This window comes from Desmodus rotundus, chromosome 11 (assembly GCF_022682495.2).
Source record: "Desmodus rotundus isolate HL8 chromosome 11, HLdesRot8A.1, whole genome shotgun sequence".
NCBI lineage: Eukaryota > Metazoa > Chordata > Mammalia > Chiroptera > Phyllostomidae > Desmodus > Desmodus rotundus.
The window spans coordinates 45,076,668-45,094,113 of record NC_071397.1 but is presented as its reverse complement, the minus strand read 5'-3'; the positions used below and the strand labels follow the sequence as shown (position 1 = coordinate 45,094,113).

At 37.3% G+C, this 17,446-nt stretch overlaps 1 protein-coding gene across 4 annotated transcripts in view; it reads left to right on the top strand.

The window, feature by feature from the left end:
- The first annotated feature begins 3,141 nt into the window (after positions 1-3,141).
- Positions 3,142-17,446, top strand: part of RNGTT (RNA guanylyltransferase and 5'-phosphatase) — a 291,658-nt gene continuing 277,353 nt past the window's right edge. The window contains exons 1-4 of one of the 4 annotated variants that reach the window (XM_053913627.2): positions 3,142-3,432; positions 8,539-8,644; positions 14,948-15,051; positions 15,140-15,228. In XM_053913627.2, the coding sequence (XP_053769602.1) occupies positions 8,558-8,644; positions 14,948-15,051; positions 15,140-15,228 (280 nt within the window). In that variant the 5' untranslated portion in view covers positions 3,142-3,432; positions 8,539-8,557. Of the gene's footprint in view, positions 3,433-8,534; positions 8,645-14,947; positions 15,052-15,139; positions 15,229-17,446 lie in introns of all 4 variants that reach the window. The other 3 variants (XM_053913626.2, XM_045188557.2, XM_024551703.3) reach the window with 3 other exon arrangements.

The following is a 17,446-nucleotide window of genomic DNA, read 5'->3' as shown; positions in this document are numbered from 1 at the left end:
TAAATACTCTTGTTTCTTTTTCTCACTTGCTGGCCTACTGTAATTTAATCTAGGACATCTCAGAATTTTTCTCTTGTCAGTACATACATAATAAATGTGGTGTTGATTTGATTATTAGTCCAGCCAGAAGAACTCAAAAAGGTGAGAGGACAATTATTTTTTCCACATCCACACCAGAGAATCAGATCTCTACATGCAGAGCATATTCAGGGTTAGGTGTTTGTACCCCCGGAACTGGGATTATTTCATGTTGAGACCTTGTTGGGAAATTGATATGGTTAAATTAATTAAACAAGGAGGTCATTAGACTGAGGTAGTTCTAATGCCATGAGGCCGATGTAAGTAAAATTGAAGCCTGTAAGTACCTCTCAGTTGTGAAATCAAAACTCTAAGGATAACCATTCACAAACAGGCAACTAGGCTTTAAATTATAGCCAATCAAATAATTTCCTTTTTGCTTCCACCCTTGTCTGTACTATATAAATCTTTACTCTGCCTCCTGTCCTTGGAGTGCTCCTAACCACTTCCAGTTTGGTGCTTGCTGCTTGGAATCGATTTTTGCTCAAATAAACTCAACATTTTTAATATGTCTCAATTTATCTTTTAACAATGTGCAGACATGAACTTGGGCCTTCAAGAAGTCACTGATGACTGAGAGAATACCTGGAGTCTCTGAGGAGATGAGGTTTGAAAGTGTGCCCCTGAAGACTTTATACTCTTCAAGCAGGTTCAGCACTGTTGGTAGAAAGAAGCAAGAGAAGGTGAATTTGAGTTTGCTCATATTTCATTCTCTGTAGCTCACAGTAGTATGCAAAACAAAAGGGAGGGACATGGAAAGTGATTTTTAAGGCCTCTGTCTCAGTTTTTGACTTTCTGAAAAACAGGATGGCTCTCTGAGAAAGGGCAAAAAAAACAGCAGCCAAATTCCTGGGGTTCAGAAAAGCTTATGTTTCTGCAAGCCTAGGTATTCCTCCAGAGGTAAGGGTGGGTGTTATGGTTGAATTGTCCAAAAAAGATATGTTGAACTTCTAACGTCTGATACTTGTGAATGTAACCTTATTTGGAAATAGGCTCTGTGCAGATGAAATCAAGTTAACATAAGGTTATACTGGATTAGGATTGCCCTAATCTAGTATGACTAATGTCATGGCCATACATAGAGAGGAGAATGCCATGTGAAGACACAGACACAGGCCATGTGAAGATGGAGGCAGAGGTTGAAACCAAGGGATGACTCGGGGGACCAGAGGCTGGAAGAGACAAAGGAGGATCCTTTTTTAGAGGCTTTGGGAGGTGCATGACCCTGGTGACACTTTGATTTCAAACTTCTAGCCTCCAGCACTGAGAGAATAACTTTCTGTTGTTTTAAGTCACGTGGTATGTGGCCCTTTGTTATGGCAGTCATAGGAAACTAACACAGTGGGAGAGTGCTCTGATGGAAGATAAACCTTTGAGTCACAGAGGTGGACACCCTCCTCAGGAACAGGCGCAGTAGACCCCTGGCCACTGAGGACTATGGAGGTGCTGGCAGATAGTTGAATTAATGCTTAGTTGAATTAATGCTTGCCACCTGAAGAGATACCTAAAGGTTTCTACCCTTGAAGATGTTAGTGCTCTTATAGTAAACAGTGATTTAGTGTTTGTGGCTGAATGTCTGGGTTCTTTAGAACAGACTTTTGGCCACTAAAATGTCAAGAATGTACTAGGTAAATTTAAAAAGTCTAGGGACTTTGGTACAGAGGACATCAGCTCCAAGAGCTTCAGAACCAGAGAGCATGGGTTAGAACAGCAGCAGATCCAGGTTTTGTGAGGCCTCGTATTGGTTTTCTAGAGCTGTTGTAAAAAAGTACTGACACTGAATGGCTTAAAACAACATAAATGTATTGTTTCACATTTTCAGACCCTAGATGTCTGAAATCAAGGTGTAGCCAGGGCTATGCTTTCTCTGCCTGCAGAGAATTGGGCATCATTTAGGTGGACTGCTGCTCCGTAAGGAAACTCAATCTTATTTTGTCCTGTCAAGGGAGGAGTGACACTTTCCATTAAAAGGTCTCAGCAGACATAACAGTGGGACAGACGAGGAATGTGACTTAACTCAGGCTCTTTCAGAGAGGTAGCCATTGGGCTTTCTCTATGGAGGAATACTTACTCATCCTGTATAGTTTAGGCTGCCCCCCAAGTTTCCCATTTCTTTTTAAAATATATTCCCCCACACCTCATACTCTTGCATTTCAAATACAGCATTTGTGTTTAAAGTGAAGCCGTTACAATATAGTTAATTTGCCATCAACCAGCTTTAGATTTAATACTTTAACTTAGTGTGGTACCTAAAGAAAGTCTTATTACTCGACGGCTTTTATAAAATGCTTCTAATCACCCCTGCTTAACTGGAAGGGGAAGACCATTTGTTCTGTAAGGGCAAACGAGTACACGGCCATGTATTAGTAACTCATCGGTCAATTCCTGCCTTTGTCAATGATACACATCAGTAACTTTGAGACAGGGGCCCTCCGAGGTTCCAAATATGCTTTGACACTTTGCTCCAGAAATGCACAAGCAAAAACAAATGTTTTTTTTTGGCTTTATTTCAGATACTACGTGGATTCGTAGAAGTACCTCCCCAAAGAGAAATTCCTTATTTCTGGTATTCCAATCCCTCGCCCTTAGAATTTCTTTAAAGCTTTTCTCTTGACTCACGTCAGAGAAAACTTCCCAAATTCCAAATCAAACCCAGATCCAGCAGGGACGCAAGGAGGCCGGAAAAGGGCGACCAGGCTCTTGAGCTGTGATTGTGATGGGAAGGCCTCTTTCATTAGTAAGACAGACGCCCCTGTGAAAGTTGCGGACTAGCCTGTGAATGGCCACAGACTTGGCTTCTTTACATTTTGGGGGATGGAGGGAGTGTTACTATCCGCTACCTGTACGGGAAGAGAAAACACGTGCTACTCAGCTAGCCCCAAACGAGGGCAACTGCGTCTGCGCACAGCTGTGGACGTACGCGTAGGCGTAGGCGAGGGGGCCCTTGGTGGGTGGAGCGAGAGAAAACCCACCCCTCTCATGCCTAAGCCTGAACACCTTCCGAGCAAGCCACTGAACTTCCCTTTCTTCCCCTCTGACCTCGGAAAGAAGGGGGCGGGTCCTTTGAGGGCGGAAGTAGCGGTGCATTGTGGGATCGCCTAAAGCACTGGAGTAGAGCCTGAATGAAAGTGGCGCGCGTCCCCTGACGTTATCCGGGTAGGAGCGGCTGTAACGCAGACCTCGACCGGGATTCGGGTGCCTTGCAAGTCTAGTGCGGAGCGAACTCCGAGGCACCAGCGGAGGCGCAGCAAGTGTTGGCGGAGGGGGGCCGCTCTGCGCAGCCCGAGGTCATGGCTCACAACAAGATCCCGCCGCGGTGGCTCAACTGTCCACGGCGCGGCCAGCCGGTGGCAGGTAACCGGACGGAGGGTCTTCGAGTCCCCCGCACCGGCGGCTTCTGGAGATTTCGGTGTTTGCGTGCCCGTTAGTGGTATTTCAGGATTGGGATGTGCTCGATCCGATGAAGCTACGTGGATGAGGGTTTGGGAACTTGGACTGGAGGGGATGGGTCGGTGGGTGGAGGCACTTGTCACGGTCCAGTAAGACTAAGTATTGCAGACGGGAAGGTAGACAGGAGGTTTTGTGGCTGGAGCCAAGCACCCAAGAGTACAGTGGACAGTGCTTTGAAGCTTAGCTACAAGTTTGTGAACCATTAAGCGTTCTTAGGAGGGGAAGGGACAAGTGTCGGTCTTGAGATGGAGGAGGGCCAAAGAAGAGGAGGGGTAATTTTCCGTGGAGTGATGGATCGATAAGAGACTGGAGTTTAAAAAAAACATTTTAAATGACTTATTGTCGATTTTTTCCGTCTTTGTTGAGTTGGACATACAACAGACTTTAAAGTGTACAGTTTGATAAATTTTGACTAAATGCACACACACATCCTTATGAAACAACCCAAGCAACCATCACCACAGTCAAGATAGTCAACATAGCCATCACCTCTCAAAGTCTCTTCCTGCCCTTTTGTAATTCCTCCCTCTTCAGGCAACTGCTGGTCTGCTTTCCGTCTCAGAATAATTTGCACTTTCTATGTATTTTTTTTTTAAAGTGGAAACATTTGGCATGTACTTTTTTTTGGTGGGGAGGGGTCTCTGGCTTTTTTTTCCACTCAGGATTATTTTAATATTTATCCATGTTGTATGCAACAATAGTTCATCCCTTTTTATTGCTGAGCAGTATTCCATTGTTTTGGATACACCACAATTTGTTTATTCATTCACTTGTTTCTGGTCATTTGGGTTGTTTCCAGTTTTTGGCTATTACAAATTCACTTGCAGTGAACATTCACGTACAATTTTTTGTATGAACATATGCTTTCATTTTCCTTGTGTAAATCTCTGGAATAGGAATGGATTGTATGGTAGGTGTACATTTAACCTGTAAAAAAATTGCCAAACTCTTTTCCAAAGTCTTGTATGATTGTTCTATTTGCTCCACATCTTCTTCAACACTTGGTATGATCAGGCTTTTTAAATTTTACCCACTTTAGTAGGTGTTTAGTAGTAGTGTGGTTTGACATTGAGCATCTTTTCAGGTATTTCTTTGTAATTCGCATATCTTCTTTTGAGGAGTGTCCAGATCTTCTGCTGATTTTAAAACTGGGTTGTTTATCTTACTGATGAGCTGTTATAGTTCTATATATGTTGTAAATACAGGTCCTTTATTGAATGTGTGTTTTTTTTAGAGTGTTTTGAAACAAAAATCAAAGGATTTTGTAGTGGACTATGAGTGCATATCTATTCTATGTCCACCTAGTTATATGACATTGTTGGAAAAGGAGATTCTGTAGGTCATTTTCTATTCAGGTTTTCTAATTCTTATAGTTTGTAAGCTTTTTTCTCGTTTCATATAAAATCTTTAGTCAATAAAGCCATAAACAGTGGATGAAAGTGTTACCAAAAGATAATTGGAGCAAGCCTTAGAGTGAAGAAATGTTTTTCTTTAGTGAAAAATGAAATAATTTTCTTTACATTCCGATCACTTTTATATGTATTTTAAATTGTAATGAAAAAAATACTTGATAATCCTTGTATTTTCTTCTTAAATTCTTTTTTAAAAAAAGTTTTTATTTTATTGATTTGGCAGAGGTAGAAGTGGGGGGAGAGAGAGAGAAACATTGGTTTGTTTTTCCACTTATTTATGCATTCATTTGTTGCTTCTTGTATGTACCCTGACTGGGGATTGAACCCCATAACCTTGGGGTGTGGGGATGACGCTCTAACCAACTGCACTACCTACCTGGCCAAGGCTTGATCACAATTCTTTACATTTTCTTCATAGGTCTTACTGTCCAGCCATCTTTAACTTAACATTGTATCCTTTCTTTTTACATGTGGTTTTCTTTGTAAAGTTATGGAGAAATCTCTATACTTGGATGTCTGGTGTCATTTGTAGCCTGGAGCTTATTTCCTGCATCCTCTCATTAGAGTTATCTGCTACACTGATGTGTGAGAAAAACAAAATCATAACGAAGTTCTTGTGAAAGTAAACTTTTTAAATTAGAAAAATAGCTTAAAAATGTAGTCTGCAGGATGGCAATGACAAATATCAGAACACTGACTTATTGTTAGATTAAAAATGGAGCAAATGTAGCACTGACTGGGGGTTGAGAGCAGCAGGTGAGGTGCTGAGCTCCAGGTGGCTTTATGCCCCTCCGAGAAATAGAGTTGTGTGCCTTTTCTTCCCTCCCTTTTTCCTCTGGGAATGAAGAGTCAGGAATAAAAGTTTTTCCTTTTTAGTATTGGAATATTTTTGGGCCCCCCCAACACTAGATTCTTAATTATTGTGATTCAGTGAGTCACTGAGCTCACCTATCTGGTTGATTGTGGTCCCTGGACAGAACCCCAGGCCTTCTGACAACCAAGGTGGATTGTAGTAATCAATAGTGCTTCAGCTTGTGATGCTTGTTAGAAAGTAAAGGGAAAGCAACATAGAATTCTTGATATTTCATTGAATTTGCCTTAAAGTTTTGTCTGTCCGTGTCCTAGAAGTGTCCATGCCACATTGTGTATTTTGGAAATGAAGGGTTAGCAGTGTTTTATAGTAGCAGAGCAAGAAACACTGGCTGTATTCTTCAAGCTTCATTGAAAAATAAGGAATCATTCTCATTCCCATTTTCTACATCCTTTTTTTCATCTTTTCTAATTATAAAAATAACCCATTTTTATTGTATAATATCTTTGATGTTTTGCCTATGAGGAAAATGCTATGCCAACTTAAATTTTCTCATTGTAAACATTAGGATGCATTTTATTAGTACTAGAAGTTCATAATTTTCCTGAATCATAAAGCAGATGGTGCTAATTATATGTAATCTATTCCACTATGAAGCCTTCTCTAATTGAACCACACTGAGAGAGCTGAGAGAGCTCTTGTCCATAGGACCAAGCTTTATTTCTGAAGAATTCTTTTTTCTTTTTCGGAGTGATAGATTTTAAGTGAACACTGTGAAGAAAACAAACTTCTTATTTTTAAAGGTCACTAAATATAAAATTATTTTGTATCTACTGTGTATGAAGATAGCCATGATAACTTTGAAGTTATTTTACTTAGCAAATATTTGATATGGTTATGATATAGTGCGTTATCTTAAAGAGTACACATATTCATGGGAATAACAAACCATTATTTTAAAATGCAGTTCTGTTGTAATAGTTGCAATAACGACTATCACAGAATATTATGGAATATCAGAGGTAATGAATCTAATTCTTTGTTTGAGGTTGGGGAAGAGGAGATGGGGAGACAGAAGGGGACCAGAGAAGGCTGGTACATGAATTAGCTTGAATAAATAGAAGTTTGCTAGATAGATAGTTGGAGAGAGGGTCTAATGGATGAATCTTCTAACATACCATATTATTTACTTATGATGTTTATTGTTTATGGTTCATATTTCCCCAGTAGAAAATAAGCTCCATCAGGGCTTTTTATGTTTTTTTTCTTTTCAGTAATGTATTCCAGAACAATGGTTGGTACATAATAGGCACTCATTAAATATCTGTTAAATAAACTAAATGAAGTATAATTATTTAGGTGAGATAATGGTAGTAGCAGTGAAAAAGGTCAGGTTCTGGATATATTTTGAAGATAGATGTGATCAGATTTGCTGATAGATTGGATGTGGGGTATATGAGAAAGAGAGGCGTCAGGGTCAAGGATAACTCTAAAGGTTTTTGCCTGAGCTACTAAAAAACTGGTGTTACCATTTGCTGAGACAGGGAAGACCATGAGAGGAGCAGCTTTTGGTGTTTGAATACTGGGAGCTCAAATTTGGATATCAAGTCTGAGGTGTCTGTAAGACATCAAGTAGAAACTAAGGTAGGCAGTTTGATAACCGCTAGAGTTAAAGGAGAGGTTTGGGCTGGAGAAACAAGTTTGTGAGGTATCAGCACACTGGTGGCTTTTAAAGCTATGAGACTAGATGACACTTCAGGGTAGTTGAGTGTAGATGGAAGGGAAGTCCAAGGACAGAGCCCTGGGATTAAACAAGGAAGGGTTAGGGAGATAAGGGGGAGCCAGTAAAAGAGACTGAGAGGGAGAGGCTGGAGAGATTAGAAGACCAGGAGGATGTGTCCTGGAAGCCAAGAGAAAACGTGGGTCAGGAGCTCCCTCTTGAATTAAAAAGTGATCAGTTATTTGAGAACTAAGAATTGACCATTGGATTTAGCAATGTGGAAGTTATTGGTGATCTTGAGTGATCTTGATTTTTATGTAAAATAAACATTTAAAAAAGTTATTATCTTTTAATGAAATTTAGGTTAAAGCCTCTGGACAGATGTTAACATTTTACTCATATATTATTTTAGGTAGATATTTTTCGTATTGTTTAACTGTGTTTTAAAATATAAATCAGTTAAAATGAGTGGTTTAAAAATTGATTATATAAACTGACTTCCCCTATGCTTATATTGTGATTCAAAAAGAAAAAAAAAAGGCCAAAAAGGTCAGTCATCTGCTGAGATTATAATCACTGGTAGTTGTTTGGAGAATAATTTCAGTTAGCAGGCGTCTTAGCATGATCCTTGTGCTTAGATGTAGGATAAAGTTCATAAGGTGGAGAGAGTTCCAAATTCATATTAAAAAGGTATAATTAGGAATTTTAATGAATTGATTTAATTCACTTATCAGTTTTTTAGTACCGTATCTTTAAAGCTTTTAAGGCAATAATTTTTTAATGTAATGGTTTAGAACTTAAGAGTCTTCTTCAAAGTTCATTACCTGCTAATTTCTCTTTTGTATTATATTTGATTGTCAATTTCTAGAATTTATGTTGTCCTTAGAAGCTCCAAGGCAGTGTCTTTTAAAAAGTGTAGTTTAGATTGAGAATACTTCATGAACAGTTCATATAAAACACTTTAAGAAAGTGATTTTGATAATTGCTCACTACAGAGTTTTAACCTGGAACTTTTTTGCTTTTATTTTAAATGCAAATTGTTACTGATCTTCATGTTGTTTAGGAAGATTCTTACCGCTGAAGACAATGTTAGGACCAAAATATGACAGCCAAGTTGCTGAAGAAAATCGATTTCATCCCAGTATGCTCTCAAATTATTTAAAGAGTCTGAAGGTAAGAAACAAAACATTTCTAATACAGATTTAATATACTTTATCCCTCTCTTGTTCTTCAGGTGTTTTTTTTCTTTTTTAAAACCTTTTTATTTTGAAATTACAAAAATTTTACAGAGTTTTTTGAACCTTTCCCCCATTTATTCCCAATGGTGATATCTTATGTAATTGTAGTGCAGTATCAAAAGCAGGGAATTGACACTGGTACAGAACTGTTGAGTAGAGTGTACACCTTATTTAGTTTTTACCAGTTTACATATGCATTCATTTGTGTATATGTGTGTATAGTTCTTTGCAGTTTGATCCAACATGTAGATTTGTGATGGTGGCTATGGAACTGTTCCAGTCCCACTTCCCACCTGCAACCCTGTACAGAGTATCATTTCTGTATTTTGATCATTTTGAGAATTTTATATAAATGGAATGAAACAGTATGTGATCTTGTAGGAATGACTTTTTTTCACTAAGCATAATTCACTTGTGGTCCATCCAAGTTGTTGCTTATATCAACAAAAAGTTTGTTCCTTTTCACTGCTGAATACTATTCATTTGTATGGATATACCAGGGGTTATTTAATCATTCTGTTGAATAGTTAAATAACCTTTTAACCAGTTTGAGTTATTTCCAGTAGTGGGGTATTGTGAATAAAGCTGTCATGAATATTCATGTACAGGTGTTTGTGTGAACATAGTTTTCATTTTTTCCAGACAGATACCCAAGAATATGATTGCTGAGTACATGGTTAATTTTACAAGACTGTGCCAAACTATTTTCCTAAATGAAACTGCAGTTTTTTATGTTATTCTGACATAAGACTGATTGTATTAGTTTCCTAGGGCTGCTGTAAGAAGTTACCACAAATTGGGTGGCTTAAAACAACAGAACTTTAGATTAAAGACAAACAGGGAATCTTAAAAGAATAAACAGAAAAGCAGTTATTTACCTACAAAGGAGTTTCTATAAGACTGTCAGCTGATTTCTCAGCGGAAACTTTGCAGGCCTGAGGGGAGGCATGAAATAATTCAAAGTGATGAAAAGCAAGGACCTGCAACCAAGATTACCCAGCAAGATAAAGAGCTTCTGAGACAAGAAAAAGCTAAAGGATTTCATCACCACCAAACTAGTATTACAAGAAATGTTAAATGGTCTTCTTTAAGAAGAAGAAAAAATATGAATAATAAAATGACAATAAATACATATCTATAACAATTACTCTAAATGCAAATGAATTAAATGCTCCAATCAAAAGTCATGGTGATTGAATGAATAATAAAATAAGACCCTTATGTATGCTGTCTATTAGAGACTTACTTCATATTAAAAGACACACACAGACTGAAAGTAAAGGAATGAAAAAAGGTATTTCATGAAAATGGAAACAAAACAAAATAAAAAGATGGGGTAGCAATGCTTATACAAGACAAAATAGACTTTAAAACAGGCTATAACAAGAGACAAAGAAGGACTCAATAACTACATTTCTGGGTATTTATCCAAAGAAACCAAAACACTAAATCGAAAAAAATATATACATTGATATATTTATTGCAGCATTATTTACAGTAGCCGAGATAAGGAGGCAACCTAAGTGTCCATCATTAGATGAGTGGATAAAGAAGAAGTGGTGCATATACACAATGGAATATGATTCAGCCAAAAAAAAAAGAGTGAAATCTTGCCATCTGCAACAACATGGGTGGACCGAGAGGGTATTGTGCTAAGTGAACTAAGACAGAGAAAGAGAAATTGCTGGATGATTTCACTTAATATATGAAGTCTAAAAACCAACCAGCCAAACAAACAAACAAACAAACAAGCCCCCTGTCCCCCAAGCAGAACAGAAACAGACTCATAGACACAGAGAACGTTTTGATGGTTGCCCAGTGGGAGGAGGGTTGGGGGAATGGGTGAAAAAGGTGAAGGGATTATAAGGGAGTACATTAAGAAGTACAAATTGGTAGGTACAGAACAGTTGTGGGGATATGAAGTACAGCATAAGGAATATAGTCGGTGATACTGTAATAGCTATTTATGGTGTCATGTGGATAGTAGATTTATTGGGGAGATCAGTACTTCATTTGAAGTAGTAAATGTCTGATCACTGGATTGTACATCTGAAACCAATATAATATTTTATGTCAACTGTAATTGAAAAATAAAAAAATTATTTTAAAAAACCCAGACTTTTATTCGCTCACAATTTTGGATGCCAGACGTTCCAAATCAAGGCATTGGCAAGGTTGGTTTCTTCTGGAGGCCTGGAGGGAGAATGTTTTCCATGCTTTCCTCCTACTTTCTGTTGATTGCCAGCAATATTTGGCATTCCTTGGCTTGTGGCTCCATCAGTTGTCTCTGCCTCATTGTTGACATTCTTCCTTTGTGTATTGGTGTCCAAAATTTTCTCTTATAAGGGCACCCTGATTCAGTACGAGTTCATCTTTTCTTGATTATATTTACAAAGACCCTGTAACCGTACCCTATTTCCAAATAAGGTCATATTCATAGGGAGTTAGGCCTTGAACATATCTTTTTAGGGAACATAATTCAACTGATAACTTTGGTCTTTATTACTCTTCTATTTTATACTCTTTTTTTTTTTTAAACAACCTTTTTTATACAGGCCACTTGTGTGTACATGTACACACACATTCTTATACTGTTCTTGACTTTAATGGAGGCAGTTCTGATGTTTTTTTGTTGTTTTTTTTAATTGATTTTTAGAGAGAAGGAAAGAGAGAGATGGAGAGAGAGACACACATTGATTTGTTCCACTTATGTATGTGTGTATTGGTTGATTCTTGTATGTGCCCTGACTGGGGATCGAACCGGCAACATTTGTGTATTGGGACAGTGCTCTAACCAACTGAGCTACTTGGCCAGGGCTCTGTTTTATACTTTTGATAGCCTATTAGTAGTATGCTATGTGTTAGTACATTCAACAAATAATAGTGCCATTACATGCAAGTTTCCTTTCATGGGATATAAGAGTCACCATTTAGATTTTGAAAACTTTTTACTCATTCATTTTCTTGGTGTAGTTTTGAGTCTTTATTTGTTTATATCTTTTATTTTAGCTCACTTACAAACTTTTTCATTTTCATATCAATAATTGTATTGAAAGTAATAGTTAACATTTGTAAAACATTAAATATTTCATAGGCAATGAGCTAAGAGCTCAGGCTTAGAAGCCAGCTTGGGTTTGAATTCCAGTTTGCCACTTACAGTGCTTTGTGGGCAACTTAACATAATCTCTTCATGTTTTAGTTTCCTCCTTTGTAAATAAAATTAGTGCATGTAAGGCATGTAGACTAGTGCTTGGAACAGAGTAAGGAATTTATTTAAACCTCATAACAATTCTATGAGGTAATACTATTATTATGGATTGGGATTACATATTATGAAAAGTACAAATGTATATGTAATATGTATGTGTATATATTATATACACATACATTTACACACAAACACATTATCCATATAGACACATCAATACACATACACACATTCTACATGTACATGTATGAGGTGTGTCCAGAAAGTACCCAGCTGCCATATAATATGAAAAATAGAGACATTTATTGAAAAAATATAAGAAACATTGTATATAGGACAATGACGCCTCAGACCCCTTCAATGTAGGCATCTTGGGACCTCCCACAGTTCTCCCAGTGTCTCTTTCACTGTTCAAAATACTCTGCAAAATCTTCGTTGGAACTGTCATCTGCTGCTCAGTAGTAGTTTCCTGAATCTCATCAATGGTCTGAAATCTCTTCCCTTTCAAAGTTGATTTTAGTTTTGGGAAAAGTCAGAAGTTGCAGGACACCGAATATGTGCTGTAGAGAGGCTGAGTCACCTGGGTGATTTGATGTTTCACCAAAAAACTGCACAAGACTTGATGCATGAGCGGGTGCGATGTTGTGATGAAGATGCCAATCACCAGTTGCCCTTAGCTGTGGCTGTTTTTGTCGTATTGCATCTCTCAACGGGTGAAGAACATTGAAGTGTAGTACTCCTTATTAACTGTTTGGCCTGGAGAGGTATACTGGTGATGGACAGTACTTCCTAATCAAAAAACACAGTTAACATGATCTTGATCTTGCTGCAACTTTGCTGTGCCTTCTTAGGGCATGGAGAACCAGATGACTTCCATTGGGACAACTGGGCCTGCCTTTGTTTCTGGATTGTAGATGTAGACACATCATTCGTTTCCGGCTATGTATGATGGGTGATTAAGTTATGATCTTCTTGAGGAAATATGGTTCATTGGTAGTGGTTTGAGTCGTCATTAGCAACTGCAGCACATTGTGCTTCTGCTCTTGTAGCAGAAACCAGGGAATGGATTTTTCCCCAAGACATTTTATGCCAATACCCTGCATCAAAATCTTGGACACCGTAGTTCTTGGAATCCCCAGATTAGCTTCTAGTTCTCTGTCAATCGCCAGTCTTTGTTGATTGCAGCCTGTACACATTCAACATTCTTAGTAGTTCTGCTTGTTGCAGGCCTTCCAGACCGTGGATCACTTTCAACAGATTCTTGACCATCTTTGAAGCGTTTGTTGCACACTTTTATTTGTGCTGCTCTCATTGCATTGTCCCTGAAAGCCTTCTGAATCATCCCAGTAGTTTCCGCACAGGAAGGTTCAAGCTTAATGCAAAATTTCATGCAGGTTTTCTCTCCTCCCTCAGTCATTTTGAATAGTATGGCCACACAGCACACATGCTTATTCAGTGGCATCCACTGCCCCCCACTGACCAGTACTGAGAAGTTGTCATTGTTCACACATGTGTTTTCCAGTCCATTCTCCTTGGCTGCCAGGTTACATTGATGTCACGCAAACCATTCTCGTTATATTAACAATGGCTGGACTTTTCTGGACAGAACTTATCTTTGGGGATCAGGGCAATTAAGTCACACAATACACTTTCTCAGTTTTCTTGGCTAAAGTATTCCTATATATTTAGAAAATTTATTATTTTCTGCTCAGCCTACTTTACATTCACTTCTCATTTTGAACATGGAGACAAACGACGTGGATTCTAATTCTAACTCACTGAGAAGCTGTAATATGGTTTCTAAGTCTTTGTATTTGGCAGTATATATCCTCTGAAGGAATTAAGAGTACTGCAGAAGCTGTGTGAGAAGAGAAGTAGGCTCAGGGGTGGCAAATTGCAGAAAATAGCATCAAAATACATTTCCTGTAAGGAAGAACTCATCTTATTGATCTGTCTTATCTACACGTGAACTAAGGAATCTGGAAAAACCAGTTGAGCACATTCTGGTAGCTAGTTATATTTTAGAAGCACACAATTTTGTCTTTTTTGTCATGTGTAAAATTTAAATGTTTTTGTCCTTTTTTTCGCTATGACAGTGGAGTTGAATCATTATGTAGACCAGTCTCCTTAAGGCACTTCCAACAAGAAGAACTCAATAAATGCAGTAACAACAAAAGAGAGAAAAATACCAATTTAGAAAAAAGTACAGATTATTTTTCTTGCCAGTCTTCCCAGAGAATATAGGCTTCAGAATGAGGTTGGAGATGTAATGATTAAGTTTTTTCTTGACTCAGTTCAGGTGTGCATTTCTTAATGAGGTTATCCTGACAGGCTGAGTGTGGTTTTAGTTGTTAAAGGATTTTCAACCACATGGCCCCTGAACACAAGCCAACTTCATCAGTGCTCAACAGAAGAAGTAACGATTTTTGTTTCAATGCTGGAAGAAAAACTGGCTGAGAGATGGGATTAAGTCTTTAATGAGATGCAGAAATATGGCCATGTGGTCTGTTCTTTACGGATTATTTAAGGAATTTACAAGGGAATTTTGACTGCACACAGTTTTTCCCTGTATACTCACTTCAGAATTTAATTGCCTAACATGTAATGGTTGCTTGGAATGCTGGGCTGATGTGTGCCTGGAGCTTGTTTGGGTTGGGGCCTATTTCAGATCCTGTGCACTGTCCCTTGCACTAGCCTCTTGTCTAATGAATCATAGGTGGAGTGGCAGATGCCAAAAGCTATGTTAGTGTTTGCTTTTTTTAGGTAGACTTTTGTAATGGTGAGGTGAGTCTGTTTTGCTTATGTTCTTGTTCTATCATTTGTTTGTGGATTAATTTATTTCATTTATTGCCTGCTACATTCTAGTACCTTGAGTAAGACTTGGATAAGTGATACGTTAATTGTTCATTGGCAGAGAGCATAAAACCTCCTGCAGTATAGATGGATGAACTGGAGTGTTGCCATTTAGTCAGCTTGTTTTGGAACAAATTCAGCTACTAGTAAATCTACACCCCCCCTTTTTTTAATAAGGTTAAAATGGGCTTGTTGGTGGATTTGACAAATACTTCAAGGTTCTATGACAGAAACGACATAGAAAAAGAAGGAATCAAATATATAAAACTTCAGTGTAAAGGGTAAGTCATGTATTAAGATTCTTTAAGATTTGAACCTTTTGCTGAAATGTATAATCTCTTTTCTAAAAAGATGTTTTCATACTACTAGACATGGTGAGTGCCCTACAGCTGAAAATACCGAGACATTTATTCGTCTGTGTGAGCGGTTTAATGAAAGAAACCCACCTGAACTTATAGGTACGTTTGACTTGACTTGACCAGTGTCGAATAGTTTGTTTTGTGTTGGGTTTTCATTCTTTTTTTTACGAGTGAGTTGATATGGAAGTATTTTTTTTTAAGTAATCACTGACAATTGTTTATTACAGTAATAGACTAACTTTTGCAAACTGTAAAAAACTGTATTTTTATAGTTTTAATATTTTTCAAGATAAAGCCCCTAATACTCCTCTTCGGATTACTGTTGAGAAACTCTACCTTAAACACTACATATTTATTTTTTATAATTTTGCATTTTGTACCATATGTATTATTCTGAAACTTTTTTTCACTCAGTATCTGAGCGATTCATGCTGATGTATGTAACTGTTCGTTTTTGCTGCTGTGTAGTATTTCATCATCTGAATGTACTACAGCTTATTCATTTTCCTGTTGATGGACAATTCTTTCAGCAAATATTTATTGATTGCTACGTTGTGCCAGGTATAGGTTCTTGGAACATATCAACAGAGAAAACAGGAAGAAGTCGGGGAGGTTATATTCTAGTGTGGTTTGGAAGTTGGTGTGCTAGGTTGGGGGGAGGTTTGATAATAAACAGTAAATATAATAAGAAAATTTTCTTAAAATGATAATTACTTAAAATGACATTTGGGTGGTTTTTGAGTTTTTTTCGATTGTAAATAATGCTGCTAGGAGTGATCTAGAATTTTTAAGGTTTCATTTTGAGCCTTGATTTATTGTTCTTTCTGGTATTTATATTGGCATATAGTTTGAATGAAGATCCAATTTAAATGTTTTCAAAATATCCAGTCATTTGTTTTGACACTGCTTATTGAATGGTTTTTCTCCTGATAGCTAGATGCCATAAATTAACTTCTTATATATACTATTGGAAACTTTTTTAAAATTTCAATTGCCTTTTAAATGTTTTGTAACATTTTAAAACTTTTTTATTGTCAATGTATTTTCTTTTGTGATTTCTTTTTAAAAAATTTTAAGTGGCTAATATTTTCCACATTCAGAGAATTAACTGAAAATCTATTAGGAATAGGAGGAAAGTTCAGGGGATATATTTGGACACAGATAAATCAGAAAATATCAGCAACTTTGTTGCAAATAGCAATAACTAGTTAGAAAATGTAATTAGAGAGTAGTTTCATTAATTGCATTATTAATAATAATGGTTAACATTTGTTGAACATTTCTCCTGTGTTAGTCACTCTGTAAACCATTTCACATACATTATCTCACTTTTTTGAGATATCCTGTTAGGTAGATATCCTTGTCACCCCCATTTTATGATAAGAAACTGAGACTTGGAAAGGCTAAATGACTGCCTCCATGTCAGTCATATAGCTAGTAAGGGTTAGAGCTTAGATCAGATCCTAGGCAATCTGAGTTGAGAGTTCCCACTCTAAACCACTTCTCTCGTCTGTAACAGAAGTACAAAACAAGGAATAAAGTTAGTAAGAAATGTAGGATTTCTTTATGAAGAAAATATACTTGAATGCTTATTGTTTACTTAGCAGGCATGGTGGGGAATGAATGAATGAATGAATGAATGAATCCATCCTTATAGCAACTCTCTGTAGTATGTGGTGGTATCTCCATTTTACAGGTGAGGAAACTGACTCTCAGAGAAGTTAGGTAGTTTGCCTAAGGTAAGGTAGGTAGGTAGGTAGGTAGGTCAGTCACACATCTTGTGTTTAAGCCAGGCTTTTAATGTAGTTTCTTACTTCAAAGTCTAAATCTCTAATTAGTTGCTATTCTGGTTTCTAGATTGATCACGTAAAACCTAAAAGAAAAATTTTCTCTATTATAAAACAACAGAACCAGAGCAAAAAGATATGTGGCCAGTTGGGAAACATGTTTGAAGCATATATGACATAAAAATAATATTTTTATTTTTATTTATTTTAAAATTTTTATTGTATTTTTTCCCATTACCCTTCTTATACCCCTCTCCCCTCACAATCACCACACTGTTGTCAGTATCCATAAGTCCTTTTCCGTTTTGCTCAATCCCTGCACCCTCTAACCTCCCTCGTGTCCCCTTAGCTGTCATTCTGCTCTCTATCTATGAATCTGTCTCTATTTTGTTAGTTCAGTTTGTTCATTAGATTCCACACATGAGTGAAATCATATGGTATTTGTCTTTCTTTTATTGGCTTATTTTACTTAGCATAATGTTTTCCAGGTCCATCCATGCTGTCACAAAGGGTAAAAATTTCTTCTTTTT